Source organism: Erpetoichthys calabaricus, chromosome 13 (assembly GCF_900747795.2).
Source record: "Erpetoichthys calabaricus chromosome 13, fErpCal1.3, whole genome shotgun sequence".
Taxonomy (NCBI): Eukaryota; Metazoa; Chordata; class Cladistia; order Polypteriformes; family Polypteridae; genus Erpetoichthys; species Erpetoichthys calabaricus.
This window is the reverse complement of record NC_041406.2, coordinates 21423676-21445763: the sequence shown is the minus strand read 5'-3', so window position 1 is coordinate 21445763 and position 22088 is coordinate 21423676. Positions and strand designations below refer to the sequence as shown.

Genomic DNA, 22088 nt, shown 5'->3' with positions numbered 1-22088 from the left:
AGCCAGCAGTTGATCGAGCAAAGAGGAGGTAAAAAAAACTGTATTTGTTTCCCAATGTATCACTGTTTAAGAGGGGGTTTTGGAGGAGCGACCACGTCTCCTTGGGGTGCGTTCAGCCCCCCTCTTCACAATGCGAGTGGCAGAGACACAAAGTGGTTGGCGAGCGAAGCGAGCAGGGGGGAACCATCTAGTATATGTGTGTATGTATGTGTGTATATATATATATATATATACAGTAAAACCTTGGATTGCAAGTAACTTGGTCTGCAAGTGTTTTGCAAGACGAGCTAAAATTTTTTATAAATTTTAACTTGATAAATGAGTGAGGTCTTGCAGTACGAGTAGTACGTATACTCTTTGTCCGCCGAGCGTCACATGGGGATTGTGGGTGATCGTCTCCCATGCTCGTTCTTAGTCAGCATGCCTCACTCATATAGTCAACATCCGTACGAGCGTATACTGTTTACTATAGCATGATGACCAAAGTGTCTGTATTGTAACATGCGAGTCCCAGTCATGCACCCCAAAACATGAGGCTGAGTCTCAGTACTTTAGGAAAACCAGCTTTATTCAGCGTGAAATAGGAACAGCACGGTTATTTATTTTAGTGGGATCTACTGCTCTCCAATACAGAGACATAGCAGTCAGGCAGGGTCATGACCAGGTTAGTGGCTAAGTAATACTGTGCTTTTGTATTTATAATGTTCCTTACATCACCCATCGACGGCAGGCGCTTATAGCTTGGCCGCGATCTGTTCTGATTTACTTTTATGGCGAACTGCTACAGCGCTGGAAGCCTGCGGTTGCTTTGGGACGCTCGTCCGCATGTTGTCCCCTTGGGGTTGGGGGGGGGGGGGTTATAGAGGGGTGTAATCCTAAAAGAGTTTAGAAAACTTCAGTGCGTAAAGCATTTTTTTAATTTTGTGTCCAAGTGTAGTGATTCTTCAGGCAAAAGCAACTGTCACTTGATAGGTTTCCTTTTTAAACTCGCAAAAAAAGAAGAAGATTCCAGTGAGCCAACAGATAGCAGGGATTCCGTTAGTTAGAGTGAAAGCCGTCCTACACAACAACTCTCCTCCTCCTCCTCCACTCCTCTCCTCTCTCTTGTCTCCCTCACACCAGCCATGATTCTTTTCAAAGGTAAAGTGCAGGTTAATTTGTTTTACATATTTTACTTTATATTTTGTTTTAATCATTTTTATATAAATATTTGTGGGTTGTGAAACAAATTATTTCTTATGGGGAAATTCGCTTTGATATATGTGTGCTTTGGATTACAAGCACGTTTCCGGAACGAATTATGCTCGCAAACTGAGGTTCCACTGTATATAGAATTTTTTTTTTTCAATTGACTGAGGTAAAAGGTCAGTGTTACGTTGTAGTTCGGAGAATTCTGGTAGCTGTTCTCCAAACTGTCTGGATTCAGTGCTTTAACTTCATAGGACATTCATGTAAAATTTCCAAATTATAAACTCAAATTTTCTGTGTGTCTGATAGCATGTGAGCTCTGGATTTGACATTGTTTTTCATCTCCTGGTCCACAGTGCCCAGATTTCACCCAGTGGTAGTGCACAGACAGATCTGTAGACTGGTCTCTTCTCCACACTTTCATCTTGCTAACTCTTTGGTCAGTTTACCTTCATCTCATGTGTCTGTGAGACTTGTTTCACAGGTCTACTGGCTTATCTGATTTTGATGCTGATAAAAGGTTTGCATCTTTCAAAGTAGCATTTATAATTATTTCCATTCAATACCTTTACTCAAGGGTCGTCATGGAGGCGCAGTGATAGCACTGCCACCTTGCAGTAAGAAGATCAGGGTCAGTCCTGGATCCTCCCTATGTGGAGTTTCCGTGTTCTCCCCATATCTGTGTGGCCTTCTCCAGGTGCTCCAGTTTCCTCCCACTGTCCTGTCCCGGGTTTGTTCTTCCTTTGCACTCTGTGCTAGCTGGACAGACTCCAGGCCTTCAAACTCCCAACACAACCCTGATCTGGATCAAGTGGGTTAGAAAATAAAATGACATGACCTCTACTCTTGCCCCATTTGCAATAAATGGGTATTTCAGTGGTAGTTGAAGAGTTTTTCTCTTCCTTACAAAGCATTATTGACTTTTTGACTTGCTTAAATGATTAGTTTCTTTCTCTGGATATTCTATGCCCAGTTTCCAAGTAATAGTATTATGGTGTGGCTCAGCCTGAATTTTTACTTCATCATAATTCCAAATTTCTTGCTTTTCTCCCATAGACTTTTCTTTTGGTGTTTTATTAGTTCTATTGTCTCAAATTACAGATCTATATTACTAAACGAAGGTTGTATATATGCACGGATGCCAGACGCACCGAAGCGCATGGACATTGCGCCCCAGAGTCAAACCCAGTGGCTTCCCAGAGTCAGTAGGTGGCGCCCAAACAACACAACACAACCTGTAAACTAAACTTCACATCACAATACAACTGCAGGCCGAACGCGAACATTACGGTATATACAACCTTCGTTTAGTGATTTTTGTATATATGCAATGAAGAAGCACTGAAAGCGTCCCCGAGTCAAACCCAGCAACTTCCCAGAGTCAGTAGGTGTTGCCCAAACAACACAACATGACCTGTAAACTAAACTTGAGGTAAAGCGTGCACACCAGGTTGTATATATGCACAGATGCCAGAAGCCACAAGCAAGCCGTACACACTACCACCGGCGCCCGAACGCGACCGCCCACACCACCGCATATACCACCTTCGCTTAGTAATGTACCCCTCCAAGCCCGGGTCCACCGCCATCGTCACTTCAGCACGCGAATCTGCCGCCGTCAGCAAATGACTTCTAGCTAACGACACAGCCATAGAAAAACAAAAACGAGACCACATGGATAAAAACGATAAACGAAGGCGCCTACAACGCACTTCTGAAACACCAGAACCAGATGAGTCACGACTCCAAAAAGAAACCGCTTTAGTACAAATATGTTTATTTAATTAAATGAAAACTTTCCCAGGATGCACCCACCCTCCATGATTTTTCTTCCCTACAAATATCGGAGGGAACAGAAAGTGATTGCCATTCTTGGATTTGCGATTCTTTCGAGAATCGCGGGTTTGCTGGTACTAAAGGAAAGAGCAAAGGCTAAATCCAACACTAATCCCTATCTATCTATCTATCTATCTAATCATTCACAGCTCCTTTGCATATGAACAATCATTCCAACAGGAAAGACCTGACTAATAAGCAATATCCAACACAAGTTTTCTAATATTTACAGTGGGTAGATACAGTATCCATATTACTAACCGAAGGTTGTAAACCAGATGGACGCAGGGCGCATCGAAGCGCACGCGGCACTGCCACACTGCAACGAGCCTGCCCATAGCTAACGACACAGCCACAGAAAACACAGAAACGAGAACGTTGTAAACCGGATGTCACGAATCGCCTACCAGTGTGATCGCTTTGAAGACCCATATAGATATTAAGTAACGGTTAATTGGCACGCACCCAGACGTCCAGACTTCGAAGCGCACACGCACTGCCGCGTACAACGCGCTTCTGAAACAACACAGGCAGAGGAGTCACGGCTCAAAAATGAAACAGCTCAACTAACGGAAATACAAATCCGAGTCCATAGCTAACGACACAGCCACGGAGAAAACAAAAACGAAACGATTCAGCGCATATTTGAATCACATTACAGTATTACAGTACAGAATCCCCAGACGTCCAGACTACACAGCATATTTGAATCACATTACAGTATTACAGTAATACATTATTAACAGTCCAGCCACAAACTGTAAACTACACCTGAGGTAAAGCGTGCACGCCAGGATGTACAGCCGCTCGAACGCGACCGCCCACACCACCGCATATACCACGTTCGTTTACTAATGTAGTCCTCCATGCCCGGATCCGCCGCCATGGCCACTTCAGCACGCGAATCCGACGCCGTCGGCAAACGACTTCTCGCTGACGACACAGCCATAGAAAAACAAAAACGAGACTGCATGGCTAAAAACAATAAACGAAGGCGCCTACAACCGAGTCACAGCTCCAAAAAGAAACCGCTTTAGTACAAATATGTTTATTTAATTAAATGAACTTTCCCAGGACGCACCCACCCTCCATGATATTTCATCCCTCCAAGTATCGGAGGGAACAGAAAGTGATTGCCATTCTTGGATTTGCGATTCTTTCGAGAATCGCGGGCTTGCTGGTGTGGATAGAAAACAAAAAGTTCAATTGTCATAATACATTTAAACATTTCTGCACTCAGTGATTTACTAGGTACACTCATTGTTAATATAAATAGCCTGCTCTTCTAGTTGTGCGGCAGACATTCAGTATATTGAATATGGTGTGATTGTGAATTTTTACGCATTCATTTATAGAGAATGGTGAAATAAACAAAAAACCAGCGAGTGGTCACTCTGTGAGAGGAAAAATGTGAGGTCAGACTCTTTCAAGCCAAAATTAAGGCCTGAAATGGTTAACTAAAAGCTCTTTACAACAGTGGTGTGCAGAATGGCATCTTTGTAGGCACAAAGCATTAGAGCCTGAAGTGGATGAGGTAATGCAGCAGAAGACTACATCAGGGTCAATGCGTGCCAAACGAGAACAGGAAGATAAGGCTAAAGTAGGCACATGATCACTGAGTATGGGTGACTGAAGATTGAAAAGTCGTCACCTGATCTGATGAATCTTGATTTTTGTTGTGACATGCAGATTAGAGTATATATGTAAATAACATAACTCCATGTATCTGTACTGCCTTGGTTAAACAGTACAAGCTGGCAGTGGTACTTTAATGGTGGGGCACACATCATAACCTTTATCTTTTATACCAGTTGGGAGTCATTTGAATGCCACAGCATATCTAGGCATTGTGTGTGACCTTGTGCATCCCCTTTATAACCACAGTCTGCCCTTTTTCATTTTGACAAATGCACCACGTGACAAAGCACACCTCACTTCAAGCTTGTTTCATGAACATGACTGTGACTTAAGTTTACTCAAGCGACCTGCACAGTCCCCACATTTTAACCTAAGAGAGCACAATGGGAATGAGGAGGAATCTGAGGTTTGTAGCATGAATTTGTAGCAGAAAAACCCATAAAAACGGTGGGGTGTTACTGACTTGGCAAGATCAGAAAAAACAAAAAAAAAGTGACCAGCGCTTTATTGAAACCATGGCTGGGGAAATTCAGGCTGTTCTGGAGACAAAACGGAGTTGTGGCCAGTACTAGGGAGATATGCCAGATAAAATGACCACTAAGTTTATGTAGAAATACCAGAATTTAAAAGGTGCTGTTCTGTATTTTGTATTAGTATGTGCAATACCTCCACTTCAGCAAAGAAATCTATATGTTTTGTAAGAATGGACGCTGTATAGCGCCCGACCCGACACAGATTGGACACGGGAAGCACGTGTAAAATAAACAAACTTTTATTTTTCTTCGTCTGTGGGCTACGCCTTCCCCGTACCCACAGACACAACACAGTCCCAAGCACTTAAGTACACAAGTAACAACAAGCACGTATCCTCTTCTCTTCCACCACCACTCCTCCTCAGCAAGCTTTGTCCTCCTTCCACCCGACTCTGGCCGCTGAGTGGTGGTTGCTGGCTCCCTTTTATTGGGTACCCGGAAGTGCTCCAGGTGGTTGATTGCCAACTTCCGGCTGCACTTCTGGGTAAGGCGAAACCAGTGCCCAAAAGGGGCCAGCAGCTCCCCCTGGTGGCACCTGCAGAACCCCACAGAGCTGCACAGAATTCCAACCCCCATGAAGCCCTGGGGTAGTCCGAGGCACCGCTGCGACCCAGGGAGGCTGCCATCTAGCATCCAGGGGGAGATAATGGGCTTCCCACCCTCGTCCCCCTGGCAGATGTGGTGAAGGGGTGTCCCGGCCAGACATGGGCCCCAGCCATCCGTCACAGTTTATTTTTGGATTAGGGATGCACCTACACCCAAATTCTGGGACAATACCAATAATCCATCCTTCCTGAATCACACTTGCCAATTATGCTTTACTGTTTTCTCCCTGTATTTTGTTTATATGTAAATTGCAATCAAGTTTCTCTATATTCTGATGATTTAAATGAGCAGATACTACTTACATAGTGAATTTCCCCTTGGGATTAATAAAGTATCTATCTATCTATCTATCTATCTATCTATCTATCTATCTATCTATCTATCTATCTATCTATCTATCTATCTATCTATCTATCTATCTATCTATCTATCTATCTATTATATAATGTCCTATCTATCTATCTATCTATCTATCTATCTATCTATCTATCTATCTATCTATCTATCTATCTATCTATCTACATTACCTTTTTCTCAATAACCATTTTTAACTTTTGATAAATAACTTAGTTGTAGCGAAAAAAATCAATGCATGTTTTATTTTCTTATGTGTATAAAATAACAATCAATTAAAATCAACATATGTTTTTATGTTATTTCTTAAGTGCTTAAAATAACAATGTGGAGTAGTGCAGTGATGCATATCACAGTATCACAATCAACTATGCTTTTAGTCTTGTCTTCATAGCTCATATTAACCTTCTCAAATAACAGTTGAAATGACAAGGCCACAGCAGACCAAGGTACTGAAAGTGTGGAGGTCTTCCTCTTCGCTTTGAGGTATACAGCATACTACGTACACAGACAGTGCCTCTTCAGATGACTAACTCATACTAACCTTTATGCATCCAAGCTGAGCATACTGCTATTTTGGTTTGACTAACATTCATGATGACATTACAGCCAGCATTGCAAACTGTTCAGTGAACAGTGGCCAGTCATCCTTTGGTGTGTACTGCACTTAATATGTTGTCACACTGCAATTGCATTTTGGAAATCATTGTTATATCAAACTGATATACTTTTTTAACTTCCATTATTAGCCAATTTATTTATCTTTTTGTGCATGTGTGTTTGTTTTACATAAAAATGTAAACCATCCATTTTCTAAACCTACTGTGTTACAAAGGGATTGAAGTTTAATAGCAGCAATTGCCATTCAGCAGGAATAAACTCTGCAAGGCACACTGTCACACAATTTAGAGCCCTCAATCGGCCTTCCCCTACGGATTCAAATGAGTAACCCATATTAGAAAGAACATGTAAAATCCACAAAGCATAATAAGTGGCTGGTAATAAAATCTTAACACAAATGAGACTTTTTTTTTCCTCTCCTACTTGGTGTCTGTTCTCACTTGTTACAGAACATTTGTCTAAAAAAAGAAATCATTGTCTCCCAGTGTTGGATACTAAACACAAGCCTTTTCTTTTTTCTGGGCTTCTTGATTTGAAATACTGTAGTGTCTTTTTGTTTTCCTGCTAATGCCATGCCAACAAAATACCTGTGTTCAGATTTCACTCTTCAGAATTCTCTTTCTACTTTGTTCTCCAATGTCTCTCATATAGATAAGCGATGACTATTTATGGAGGCCAATGTATTCCGTGCTTAGACTATGGCAATTATTTTTAAATCTGTAAATAACTTTTGTATTAAAACATACTACAGCATGCCTTACAAACTCACAGTACTCCTTTGTTTTCACTATCCATATTACTAACCAAGAATGGTAAACCGAATGGCATGGACGCAGGTACACGGTGATGGGACCATGAGACGTACTGCGCAGGCGTGTACAGCACGCGTCTCATAAACCGCACGCGAAGTCGTATCCACCGCACACGAAAGAGTCACAGCCCAAAAACGAAAGAGCTCAACTGACGTGAATGAGAAATGAAGCAACAACGCGCCCATGGCTAACGACTACCGACACGGCCACACAAAAAAGAGGACTCTGCGCTGCAGCCCAGATTCAAACGGAAGAGGCTACGGAGGCCCCACAGGTCCATAAAGTACGGAAGGCGCAGGCGTCACCGCCATATTGTGAGTGGCACTACTGCGGAGTGAAGGCACAGGCGTCACTGCCATATTGTGAGTGGCACTACTGCGGAGTGAAGTTAGGAATAATGTGCTGCTTGGGTCGACTAATGTATTTCAGGATACCCAACGCCGGGGGTAGGCGAGCGAAGCCCCTTTGTACAGAACCTAAGATGTGCCTTATGTGTAAACTGTTTATCCATCCATTATCCAACCCGCTAAATCCTAACTACAGGGTCACGGGGGTCTGCTGGAGCCAATCCCAGCCAACACAGGGCACAAGGCAGGAAACAAACCCTGGGCAGGGCGCCAGCCCACTGCATGGCTAAACTGTTTATTTAAGGTCAAATAGTAACATCAATGAGCTGCATGATCCCTGGTCTGTCAGTACAACATCCACTCATTTCCAATGTCATCTCGTCCAACTTCACTTCATAACCAATGCCCCTACCAAAGTTACAGATCAGACATGCCATGAATTAACCTTCTGTGTGCAGGCATTTCAATTGGGAGATTTGTTGCAGTTATGGATCAAAGCAGTTAAGAATTTAAAAAACAGGGATCATGGTTCTACTAAGTGTTAGGCAATCCAGCATTTAAAGATGAGAATATTTTCATCCCTGCAAATATGTCATAGCACACAACACACCATTTTCTAAACCCAAGCTGAGTACTTCACTGTGCAGGGACAACATGGTGCATGAAAGTCATTGAGCTTGGTCAGGGTGACTACAGATCTGGTTACCAAACATGCAACTAAAGTTAATAGAATGTAGATGAAATGCTGCGGTGGGTTGGCACCCTACCCAGGATTGGTTCCTGCCTTGTGCCCTGTGTTGGCTGGGATTGGCTCCAGCAGACCCCCGTGACCCTGTGTTCAGATTCAGCGGGTTGGAAAATGGATGGATGGATGGATAGATAGATGAAATGTGTGTCAGAGGGAAATGTAAAAAAAAAAAAAAAAAAAACGGAAATCATCTCAACCGATGACAGACGCTCATTACACACAGAACTTAACATCAGTAAATCGGAGATGTTAGTCACTTTGAAAACTGCACAAATCGTTCCAGAAATTCCTTTCTTCCCAGTGCCATTTTAATAAGGAATATCAGAGATAATAAAACAATTCTAGAAGTGTAGAGGTATCATATGTAACCATTTTTAGGTGAAGTGGTTAACAGATAATCTGTTTTTCAAGTAATGTAAAAATTTTAGACTTTCTGTGTAGGTTTTAACCATTCTTGTCTCTGTCTGTTTTATTTTATTGTGTCTGTTTTTGGATATAGCTAAGACGACAAATGTCATGTCTGTTTGTGTAAACATGACTAAATAAAAATCCTGAACCTTGAGAGTGTAAATACAACTTCTAATTCAGTAGCATTTGTTATGGCTTCTACAATATTGTGATTGTGCCCAATGACAGAGGGAAAGAAATCGGAGAAAATGTTTGCCACCAACTTCCACTTGCCTGTTTTTTAAAGTTTTTCAGAAAATCTTTCATTTCATTTTGTTGTCTTGATCTTATTTCTTATCTCGAATGTGGGTTGATATTTTAAGAATGCTAAATACTTAGACTTTTCTGTTGACTAAACAGTTTAAATGCTGGGTGGCGATATATATAGTGTCTTATAGTGTCTTAAGAGCAGGCCATTTAACCCAACACAGTCAAAATTCTGCTCACCTTATTTTTCCAAAATAACATCAAGTTGAGTGTTGAATATCCCTAAAGTCCTCCTCTCTACCATACTATCTGGTAATCTATTCGATGTGTCTATGGTTCTCTATGTGAAGAAAAACATACAAATGTGTATTAGTAAACTTACCCTTAACAAGTTTCTAACTGTATTCCCTTGTTCTTATTGAACTCATTATAAAGTAACAACCTGGATCCATTGTACTAAATTTGTTCATAATTTTAAAAACATCTATCGTGTCACCTCTTAATTTCTGTTGTCTTATACAAATATTCAGCTCCATTAATCTCTCCTCATATCTCATACACCTTAGTCTCAGAATCAACCTAGTTACTCCATGGACTTTTTCTGGCACTGCTATGTGTTTCTTGTAATTTGGAGGCCAAAACTGCACACAGTGCTCCAGGTGAGGTCTGACTAGTGCATTATATCACTTAAGCATTACCTTTTTTGACTTGCACCCTACACATTGTTATACATGACCTCACATCTTATTAGTTTTCTTCATTGCTTCTGTAAACTGACTGAATGTACACAGTGACAAGTCCACTATGATTCCTAGATGCTTTTCATACTCCAAGGTCCTTCTTATTTAATTCAAAGTCACTTGTCAACAGAAAGATTTTGACTTAATTTATGTTATCTTCATTGTATTTACAATTTAGACTCTTCTTTTATTCAGTATAACTTACAAATAACAAGTGCAAAGTACATTTTTCCAGAGTGCTATTATATGAGAATAGGCTTATTCAGGGTCACAGTGAGCTTATGGTGGAGATCAAAGCTGTGTTTTAGACACTAAGCATCACTGCAAACACAGTATTTGTGCCCAGCAAAACATTTAATTATGTAGTATAGTTTTTTAATGTCCAAAATGTTTTTATTTAATTATAAAATACTTGGGACAAATGCCTGGAGAATTTTCAGTATTTCTATTCTATTCTACTGTACATATGCACTTAATTAAGGACTGCCTTAGAATGTCTATTCCTCTTAGTAAATGGAAATGTTTTCTGACATTAAGAATTTTTCATAAATGTCTATCTTTTGAATTCCAGAAACTGATTTACATGCAGTGATAAAGAAGGGGAATTTGCTGAAAGATATTCATAAACGCTATATCATGTATCAGCTGCTGAAGGCCACAAAATATCTACACTCAGGAAATGTCATTCACAGAGATCAAAAGGTAAGATAGGGCAAGTTTCTCAAAGTTAATTTAACATTTTATCCAGCTCAATTAATTATTGTGAAGCTGGTATTAATAGATTGAGTACAGTGTGTAATATGAACATTAAGGCTTAGAAAAAAGACTTTACATTCATTTTACTTTTGAAATTGTCATCAATGTTGCAATAACTCTATTGAAAGACATATTAGAATTTAATGTACTTTATTTTGGAACAAAAGCAAACAGAAATGTGAGAAGATTTAGTTTCCTAGCCTGGGAATTCTAATTTAATAGATAGATAGATAGATAGATAGATAGATAGATAGATAGATAGATAGATAGATAGATAGATAGATAGATACTTTATTAATCCCAAGGGGAAATTCACATTCTCCAGCAGATGTTGGTAACATTTGATGAAGAGAAAAAAACTAAGAAAAAAGGAAGGGCCTTTCAAAATTGAGGACAACACAGCTATGTTTCCTTTGGCATCAAATGTTCAACTGACATCCGACTTCATATTTGGGGCATCTTTATAGTCTCAGGATTAGAAGTATTGCAGTAATGGGTGTGTTGTTACTGCTCAATAGGCCAGACTTCCTTGTTCCCTAGAACAGGAGCGGAAATGTTAGCGTATGATTGGTGCAACCCTGCCACCCTGTCCCGCTCTACACTGTACCCTCTCAAACCAGTCTCTGTAAGGCACTCACCATGTGCAGAACTTTGGACACTGATATATTTACAGTAAATCTGTATGTGTGTGTCTTGGGAGATTACTTCTTCAGCAAGTTTCATTTTGTAAACGAAATCTTTACTTGTAGAAGCTTTAGTTTTCTCATGACCTGATTTTTTCTATTATTTGATTTCAAGGGAAAAAAAAATCAAATTACGCAAGCCCAAATTGAGACACACAAAAACATTGCTTTTCTATTAGCCTGATCTGTAAATTTACTTTCCAATGAACAGAAACTTATTTATTACAACAAAAAGTAACTGAGGAATTTCCTTCTTTGTGCATGCACATTTATTTGAAAACCAAAAGCTTTTGCTTTAAAAATAACAGAACAGGAGATGACTTGTGTATATTTATTGCATTGTAATAGCTTGAGCCTTAGACTAGCAGCATTCTTACTAAGTTAAGGTATGACTGTTTTTTTTTTGACCACCCCATTTGTAGTGCTCATTATTGTTTTCTCTGTCTTATTTAGGAAACTGCAGAATTTAAATTGTGATATGATTGATATACTCCTAAGTTCTGCTTATGGAGCCCCTTCATCTCTTTTGGTTTTGGTTCACAGATACTGAGAATCTGAATTATTACCCTGATTTGAATTTTTAACTGTGATATCATGCTGTATAATCAGACCAGTACTCTAAAAATACACACACACACACACACAAACACACGCACACACACACACACACACTGTTTTGCTCTCCATTTGTAGCTGAAAGAATGATAAGGGCTATCAAATGAATAATGGATACTGTATAACTTTTAATCAAAGGAAACTCTATGTATACACCCTAACTGTATTTTTAACCTGGAAATTATTGCTTCCTGAAAGTTAGCAAATGGTATCCCACTGTATAAAAAAGACCAACGGTCCAACTTTAGTCACTGTGAGCCAATAAAGACATGTTTGGGCTACACATACGATATCAAGTATGGGTGTATTAGTTAAAAGGCTGGATGGAGATGATTAATATTTGACTAATACAGTAAAGGACTGGGAGATATGTTAAAAATTAAAACATTTTTTTTATCTATGGATTTACAATTTATTTAAATACACTGTATTTGAATCACTTTCAACTAACAAAAACACACAATGTGTCTTCATTTTACACACTGAGAACATTATATCCTTCCTAGAAATACAAAAACGTATTTTTAATGTCATTGGGAATAGGTGCAAAATAAGAAAACTCTTTCCTTTGTTTTTTTTATCTATTTCTACATTTGTAGCCCTCGTTCTTCTTCCCTGTAGCCTCACATTCCTTTCACATCACTTACAGAGACCTTTCCTTAAATTTTCTTCATAACTTATTCTTTTTTAATAGCCCTCACTGTTCTTCCCTATACCTAAGACACACCTTCTGCTAATGTTTTCGCCTATAGAGGAGTCCCTTCTTCCAAGTGCACTCTGATAGCCCTCCAGCCACCTTTTATAGGCAGCCTGCTCAATCTTCTCCCCATAATAGCCTAGCCACCTATGCAGAGTAAGAAGCTGTAATGGACAGCTCCAGCGTTTTCTTCCCCTGGCCCTGGACAAGGCATGCTCTGCTCCTAATATAATCACACTGTCTTAACTGGATAGATAACAGGGAGAATGTCTTGTGCAGTCCATGCTGAAACAAGGTGAAGAATACTAGGGAGCTGTTGGTGGAGGACAGGCTTTAACTTCATCCTTTGCTTTCTTGCACTGGTTCCATTCTGCAGGTTTTGTTTTAAGTGCTGAAATAAACTTAATGTGCTGCCATTTTTAACTGCTGTCATCATTTTGTAAACTTTGCATTTCATATGTGAACCAAATACACACAACCGACTAAATGTTATATATACATTATATATACAGTATACAGTAATCCCTCACCTATCGCGGGGGTTACGTTCCAGAGCCCCCCCCCCGCGATAGGTGAAATCCGCGAAATAGCGACCTATATTTATTTTATTATTTATACATATTTTAAGGCTTTATAAACCCTTCCCACACTCTTATAAACCTTTCTCACTCTCTTGTTAACCTTTCCCACGCTCTTATAAACACTTCCTATACTCTTAAACACTTTCTACATTCTTAAACACCTCAGACCAACACTGCCTGCACGCAGCGATCAGACGTCAATGTGTCTGCACTCACTTTGTGAAGGGGGGCAGCTGAACTCACGCTGAGCAGAAATGGACTTTGTGCTGCTTCTGCCAAAATGCCTGCTTGTCGCTCTGCTCGAGGAGTGTGTGTGTGGGTGTGTGAGAGCTGAACGCACCTTCGCTCAAACCCCCCCTCCCCGGAAGCGCAGTAGGCTCCTGCCACTTCGCATTGTCATGGGGGTGGGGAGCTGAATGAACGCTAAGGAGAAGTGGACTTTGTGCTGGCTTTGTGCTGCTTGTCGCTCTGCGTGTCAATAATTTAAAAGCCTGTACAATCAGGCTTTTAGGTGTACATCACCAATTTTCCTGTCTCACTGTCTTGTCTTGCGTGAAGTTAAAATGTTTTATAATAGTGAGATGTTACTCATATCCTTAGCCCGACATCCACATATCATATGTGTTAACAAAGTGTGTTTTATAAGTTTACATGTGTTTAAAGCATGTGGGATGGGTATTTTAAGGCTTAAACTAAAAAAATGTTTATTTATATGGTCTTTCTATATCGCGGATTTTCTCCTGTTGCTGAATGGTCTGGAACATAACTTCCGCGATAGGCGGGCAATCACTTGTATTTAAAAACCCGCGAAGTCGTGAATCCGCGAAAAGTGAACCGCGAAGTAGCGAGGGATTACTGTATATAAAATGTATGTATGTATATATATATATATATATATATATATATATAAAATGTATATATAGTTCACTATGCAGAAATCAAACCAGTTTATTTTTACCAACAGAAGTACTCAAAGAAACAATAACTCAACAAGTATTTACAACCATCTCGTTGCAGCCGTGGGAGTCGTTGTCACTTAGGTTCCTACTCTTTTTCCTTTTTCACTTTCAGCTTCTGGTGGGCTGGCGCCCTGCCCGGAGTTTGTTTCCTGCCTTGCGCCCTGTGTTGCCTGGGATTGGCTCCAGCAGACCCCCTGTGACCCTGTAGTTAGGATATAGCGGGTTGGATAATGGATGGATGGATGGACTTTCAGCTTCCTGTTCCAAAATGGTTATCCACCAGGCTCTATTCTGCTCCAGCATGGCAGACAAATTCAGCGTTCCACAAAAAGCCTAGCTTGTGGCACCATCACCATCCAAACTGAAAATTGTGCCAGTTTCCCCCATGGCACCTCTCTTTCATCCTGATGTAGTTCCACTGTGGCACACCCCTTATGGTGCTTTAAGCAGCCTTGTTTGCATGCCTCTTGTCAGATGTCAGCTCTTGAGGCACCCTGCTTCATGGAGATGTTTGGCCAGAATGTTACAATGTGTTTTGACTGTGCATACGTGACCGGCTGATTAAAGTATAATATTTGCTCAACTGTTTAACTTTACCATATGGTAAAATATATACAGTATGTGTGTGTGTGTGTGTGTGTGTATATATATATATATATATATATATATGAATATATTTATCTCCCTAAACCCCCTGACGCAACTTCATGACACAGTCCTGGGCTGAACAAAAGGTGTTTATTCAACAGCACCTGCATGAGGTTTCCAGTTTCCTTACTTCAATATATACAATAGGCATTAAGTTTCTCCTACTTCATCTTCCATGTAGTTTCATCCGCTCCCTCCTGATTCTAACCCCATCAAGTGGAGGGCCTGATTTTAACTCCAGACCCTGGAGTACTTCTAGTGCTCAATCTGTTACCCCAGGAAGCACTTCTGGGTCTGGCAGGATCCCAACAGTCCTTGTGCCATCAGTATTCCACAGCTCTCCCTGGCAGCCCCCACAGACTCCGGCAGGACAGACCCCTGGGAAAACTCTCATGCTGCCCTGTGGATGTCCATACTGGGGTCCCCAGGCAGAATGCCACCCCATGTAAAGGGGGACATACTGCCCATAGTAGGCCCTTGCCCACTGTGCTGTCCTTCCCTGTTCCTCATTCCACCCCAGGTGTTGCTCTGTGGTTGCTAGAATGCCAACCCCAGAGTAGCTACTGCTGCAGTCTCTTCCTGCAGCACGGCAAGAGAATATCACTGCTCCCCAGCTGTGCTCTAGTAAGGGAGCAGGACCCATCTAGGCAGGAACACCTGTTGGTCCCTCACACTATATACTGTATATCACAATGTTCACATTTCAATATTGTTTCAGAACATCAATTCAAATTAATCAAACGATTTAATAAAAAAATTACCCAACCCTAATAAAGAAAATATAACAAAAACATTTGATCATTGTGGTGGATAGACTATTCCCTTGGTTGTTAAAATGCATATGGTAAGGTATCCCATGACAGTCTTGTAATCAAATTCTAGGGATTCAGGACACAGTGGAAAGATTTGTTCAAAACTGGGTTAAACACAGAACACAGTAGGTTATGACAAAACATAATTATCAATTGGGTCTCTCAGTGAACATTTTTATGGTGCTGCTTCTACTGATTAATTAATGATCTAACAGACTGAAAAATTTAGTATATACAACAATATTCAGAAAATCATTAGTACTAGGGTGTTGTACCGTGTTATGGATGCGAAGAAGGGGCCCGAGTTGCCTTGAAAGCTTGCATATTGTAATCTTTCTAGTTAGCTAATATGATACCAAGATAGGTGGATTAGCAGATAATTTGGAATCCGTTATATCATTACAGAAGGACTTGGACAGCATACAGGCTTGGGCAGATTTGTGGCAGATAAAATTTAATGTCAGTAAATGTAAAGTATTACACGTAGGAAGTAAAAATGTTAGGTTTGAATACACAATGGGTGGTTGGAAAATCGAGAGCACACCTTATGAGAAGGATTTAGGAGTCACAGTGGACTCTAAACTATCGACTTCTAGACAGTGTTCAGAAGCCATTAAGAAGGCAAACAGAATGTTAGGTTATATAGCGCCTTGATATGTGGAGTACAAGTCACAGGAGGTTCTGCTCAGCCTTTATAACATACTGGTGAGGCCTCATCTGGAGTACTGTGTGCAGTTTTGGTCTCCAGGCTACAAAAAGGACATAACAGCACTAGAAAAGGTCTAGAGAAGAGTGACTAGGCTGATTCCAGGGCTACAGGGGTTGAATTATGAGGAAAGATTAAAAGAGCTGAGCCTTTACAGTTTAAGCAAAAGAAGATTAAGAGGTGACATGATTGAAGTGTTTAAAATTATGAAGGGAATTAGTCCAGTGGATCGAGACTGTGATTTTAAAATGAGTTCATCAAGAACACATGGACACAGTTGGAAACTTGTTAAGGGTAAATTTTGCACAAACATTAGGAAGTTTTTCTTCACACAAAGAACGATAAGACACTTGGAATAAGCTATCAAGTAGTGTGGTAGATAGTAAAACATTAGGGACTTTCAAAACTTGACTTGATGTTTTTTTTTGAAGAAGTAAATGGATAGGACTGGCGAGCTTTGTTGGGCTGAATGGCCTGTTCTCGTCCAGAGTGTTCTAGTGTTCTAATAAAAGGTGTCATTTTTCTTAACGTCTCACTACACAAAATCATTATAGATGGTTCTGGACAGGATTCATCCTAGGGTAGGCATGTCGCAAATAAATATTAATGTAAATGTTTACATATAGGAAAGGTAATAGGTGTAATTAGACAATTATAGAACTTAAAACTACTCCCTTAAGTAGAGCTATTTAAGTGATTTTAAGACTGAGTGAAGGAGTTGAATCTTTTCATTTTAAGCTACAGGAAAGTATAAAATAATAAATGATGGAAATATTTAAAATTATGTAGCACAATTAAGTTAGCAAGCTGTTATTTGAAAAATAGTTATTCAATAAAATACAGAGACACAGATAGAAGCTTATTAACAGTAAATTTTACACAAGTGTTAGTATATGTTCCCTCTCACAGAAACAAGGAATAAGTTACCAAGTATTTGGTTAATTCAGATATTTTGTATGTTAGAAACTTTCAAATATTGATTTGATGGTATTTTGAAAAACGTGTGAAATGCCAAGCTACAGTATGTTGAGCTCAATGACTTGTATTTTTCAAAAGTTTTGCTATATTCATTCCTGGTTCTGCTTTAGCTCCCTAGTCTCCTGCTATTTATTGATTGTCTTTGTTCTTTTCCTGCAGCCTTCGAATATCTTGCTTGACACAGACTGTTTTGTGAAACTGTGTGACTTTGGTTTGGCTCGCTCACTCTGCCAAATCCAAGAGGATGCAGGAAACCCTGAGCTAACAGAATATGTAGCCACCCGATGGTACCGTGCTCCTGAAATTCTCCTCGCTTCCACAAGGTACATTTTTTTATTATTTCAGATTTTATCACACACTTACATGTGAAAAAGTAAGTACACCCCATGAAATGGTTTTTCTTCTTTAACACATGTGGACATATCAAGATGTTTGTTTAAACGGTATCTTTAGGATGGAGTCGTGGCTCTTAGACTAGGGATCTGCGCCTGTAATCAGAAGGTTGCCAATTTGAATACCATTTACGGCAGTAGTGACTTACTCTGTTGAGCCCTTGAGCAAGGCCGTTAACCTGCAGTTGCTCCATCCTGGGTATGACGTTAACCTGCATCCAGCCCTGCAAGCAGTTCCTCCATCTTACAGGGAAACCTTGGGGGGGGACTCCAGCCACTGTTTAAAAAAAAAAAAAAAACTCACACTGTTTCAGTATGGTGCTGAAGTGTCTCCCGTTGCACTCTGGTCCCAATCCAGGTAGTTCATCATATAGTGGGTGCGACAATGTACTATCAGCACATGCTCCCAACCTCTATAGATAAAGTTGATATAACAGACATCATGCCATGTTTACATTTTGCAGTCTATTGTATAATTTAAATAAATGCAAATTTTGCATGTGGAAGGAGTCAGTACACACACATATATATCAGTACCTTAAATACCTAAAACTGCAATCCAGTGCAGCAGATAAAGCGCAAATGATTAGAACAGAGGATGAAACCTCAGACATTTAGTTTGGTTGCTGTTTTTGAAGTGTGTGTTATCACCATGCACAGATTGAAAACTTGTTATAGATGCCTATGAGTTTGGGAAGGGATTTAAAAAGATCTCCAAACAGTTGGAAATAAACCTTTCCACTCTGTCCAGAAGATCATCTACAAGTGGAGAAATTTCCAAACAACTGCCACCTTGCCCAGGCTAGGCCCTCCTAACACAAAATTCTAAGAACCCTAAAATTTCATCACAGGACCTCAAGGTAGCTGTTGCTGTCGAAGTTCATGAGTCTACCATTAGAAAGAGTGTGCACAAAATAGACCTACATGGGAGGTGTGACAGGAGGAAACATTTCCTGTCCAGAAAGAACATCAGGACAGGACTAAGGTTTTTCGATGAATACCTAAGCAAATTCCAGGACTTCTGGAACAATGTACTCTGGACAGATGAGACAAAGGGAGAGTTAATGGCTGCAGTACCAGAAACATATTTGGCGAAAACCAAAGACAGCATTTAACCAGAAGCACCTGATACTAACAGTAAAGCACAAAGGTGGAAATGTTCTGGTTTGGGGTTGCTTTGCTGCATCAGGGCCTGGGTAGCTCACCATCAAAGAATCCACTATGAATTCTTCATTGTACCAGAGAGTGTACAAGAATAATGTGAAACCTATCTGTCTTAAGATTTAACATCAACTGAAAATGGATCTTGTCATATTACATTGATCTTAAACATACCAGTAAATCCAACAAGGAATGGGCTGAAAAGAAAGAAATGGAGGGTCAAGTCAAAGTCCAAGTCCAGATCTGGGACCATATTTATCAAGTGTCTTAGAATTACTCCTAGGAATTAAACTACAAAGTCTGACTAGATTAAGAATTTGTCCTACCTCAGAGTAAGACATAAGCATCTTACACCTACTCCTAGTTAGGAGTGAGAGTGCATGGTTGAAAATGAAGGTTGCACCACAAAGATAATAATAATAATAATAATAGTAACAATAACAATATTAAAGTAGTAGTAAAGAAGAAGAAAAACATAGGAAGGTTGCATATTACTCTAAGTGTTGCCATTTGCAACAACATAAACAATAATACTGTAATAAGCACACATACCGAATGAGAGCAAAGCCCAACATCAGGCTTGTCTATTTAACGATGAATGCTCCAGGAATTGTTCCTGCCTTGCGCCCTATGGTTGCTAAGATAGGGTCCAGCTTCCATTCAACATTGCTCAAGGTAATCCAGGTTTAGAAAATAGATGGATGGATGGATGATCCACAGCCGTACTTTCAGATGAATCGCCTTCCCACTATTATGGCATCGGGAAACACCTCATAATGTGACACTTACTGTTACTAACCACAACTATTCTAGCGCTAATTCCTAAATCCCAGTGAAGTTAGGAGTGGCTTCCTAAATTAGGAAAATTACTAAAATACTTTTACTCCTAAGAGTAGGACCAACATTGCATCATTCAGTGAATTTTGAGCCAGTTAGGACCAATTGTCCTAATCTGAGATGCTTGATAAAAACGAGCACTTAAATCCATCAAAATGCTGTGGGGTGATTTGAAATAAGTTGTACACACGCCCCTCAAAAATCATACAGAACTTTACATGGAGGAATATGAAAAACTTTCTACCTGTCGATGTCTGAAATTGCTAGACAGTTATTGGAAACGCCAAAGTGAGGTGACAATGCCAGCCAAGGATGTCCTTACTTTTCCCATAGATGGGAATGTCATATATGTTAATTTTACATTGAATACATTATTGCAAAGTCAATTATATCATCTTTATCTAAACGTATTGTTTAAGTTGAGATAAAATCTTGGTATGTCCACATATGTCAAATAAGAAAAAACATTTCACATTTTCTGCATATGGAAATAACATTACATTCTCACATTGTACCTCCAGCTGTTGTGTTTTTCTTTTCTGTTCATTATTGTACATAAATGCTACACATAAATGATTTTTCTCCCCCTCTCACGTACTTTGTATTTTAAATTAGTTCAGCTGACTGAATGTTATTATATATGGGTTGTAAAGTCCTTTTATTACACCATGCCCTTTGTGTAAATAGTAGAAAATCTACAGATTATAATACAGAAATAGAGACTCAAACATGGTATGTTGCAGTATTATTCTAATCAGTTACAGTATATACTGTGCAGATGCTGCATCTTTCAGTCCAAAATTATTTGTCAGTTCCTTTCCCTATCCTGGCTGCTATGGGTGTAAAGTAGACACTATCTCAACAGGCTGTCAGACCATGGCAGGATTCACAAAAGCAGCTGCCCATCCAATCATCTATTTATTAAAACTTCCATTTTTTTTTAAAACCGCTTTCTCTGTTTACGTATTATGGAGGAGCCAGATACTTTGACAGAATCACCAGCCACAAGAATAACCCTTGGTAAAATGTCAGGCAATCCCAGGGTGCATTTTTGCACAGTGAGGGTCCTCTGATTCTGGCAATCTTGTTGTGCCCCACACTAATCTACACTCCATGGGTGACAGCAGGGCCTTCAGCTGTGTAGCGCCCAGACTCTGGAATGACCTACCGAAATTAATCAGGTCAGCTGACTCCATGAATTCTTTAAAAAAACAACTCAAAACTCATCTGTTCAGGAAGGCTTTTAGCTCTACTTGACTTTATTACCCTTCTCTCAGTTTACCTCTATGTCAAGATTCTCATGTGACCTGTGTGTGTGTGTGTGTGTGTGTGCGAGACCAGCAATTATGTTGTCTGTTTTTTTCTCTGAATTCAGTCGTAAACTTCTTTATTTATTTATCTGGTTTGTACAATGCTGTATACTGTATACCCTGCCGTTCTTTCTTATATTCTGTAAGTGCCTTGAGCATGGGAAAGGCACTATATAAATAAAATGTATTATAATAAAAGAGTGACCAGGCCAGGAGATGAATCTAGGTCTCTGAAAGTGTGAAGCAGAAGCACGAACTGCTGTGCTGCATCACCGCTCTTTACCAGGGAGCTATTCTGAACTTGGTAAGTCTTCTTTTGAAAATAGATTTTTCTAATGGAACATAAGAAAAAAATAAAACTGCACAGAAAGCACTCTGGTCTATTCCCTTAGTAGCTAAATAAAGCAAGCAAACCTATGTACCAGTGAGATGCACTCAAATATTGAATTTCTAAATTATTTACAAATTTTATTAGCAAAGAGTAACCTGCATAAAATAGCAAACTGAATTGCCCATTAGTGTTTATTATCTTCACTACTCTTCACTTTTTGTTGTTTTCATAGTAGTTATACTGTACTATAATTCCTGTATTATAATTTTTTTAATTTCATTTTTGCCATTTTCCTCCTCACTGGAGATATTAATTAATTCTTTTTCTGTGCAGGTATACCAAGGGGGTAGATATGTGGAGCATTGGATGCATCCTAGGAGAAATGTTGCTGGGAAAACCACTGTTTCCTGGCACATCCACAATTAACCAGATTGAAAAAATCATGAGTGTTATTCCTCCTCCATCACATGAAGGTGAAATGATTACTGAAAACTTACAGGAAAATTCTGAATTGTACCTGTAGATAATAATTGTTATTTTTTTAA

At 39.7% G+C, this 22088-nt stretch overlaps 1 protein-coding gene across 2 annotated transcripts in view; it reads left to right on the top strand.

The window, feature by feature from the left end:
* The window catches only part of mapk15 (mitogen-activated protein kinase 15), an 83847-nt gene that overhangs the window by 37118 nt on the left and 24641 nt on the right, over positions 1-22088 (top strand). For both annotated transcript variants that reach the window (XM_028818006.2, XM_028818004.2), the window contains exons 5-7: positions 10649-10779; positions 17672-17835; positions 21877-22016. In XM_028818006.2, the coding sequence (XP_028673839.1) occupies positions 10649-10779; positions 17672-17835; positions 21877-22016 (435 nt within the window). The remainder of the gene's footprint in view (positions 1-10648; positions 10780-17671; positions 17836-21876; positions 22017-22088) is intronic.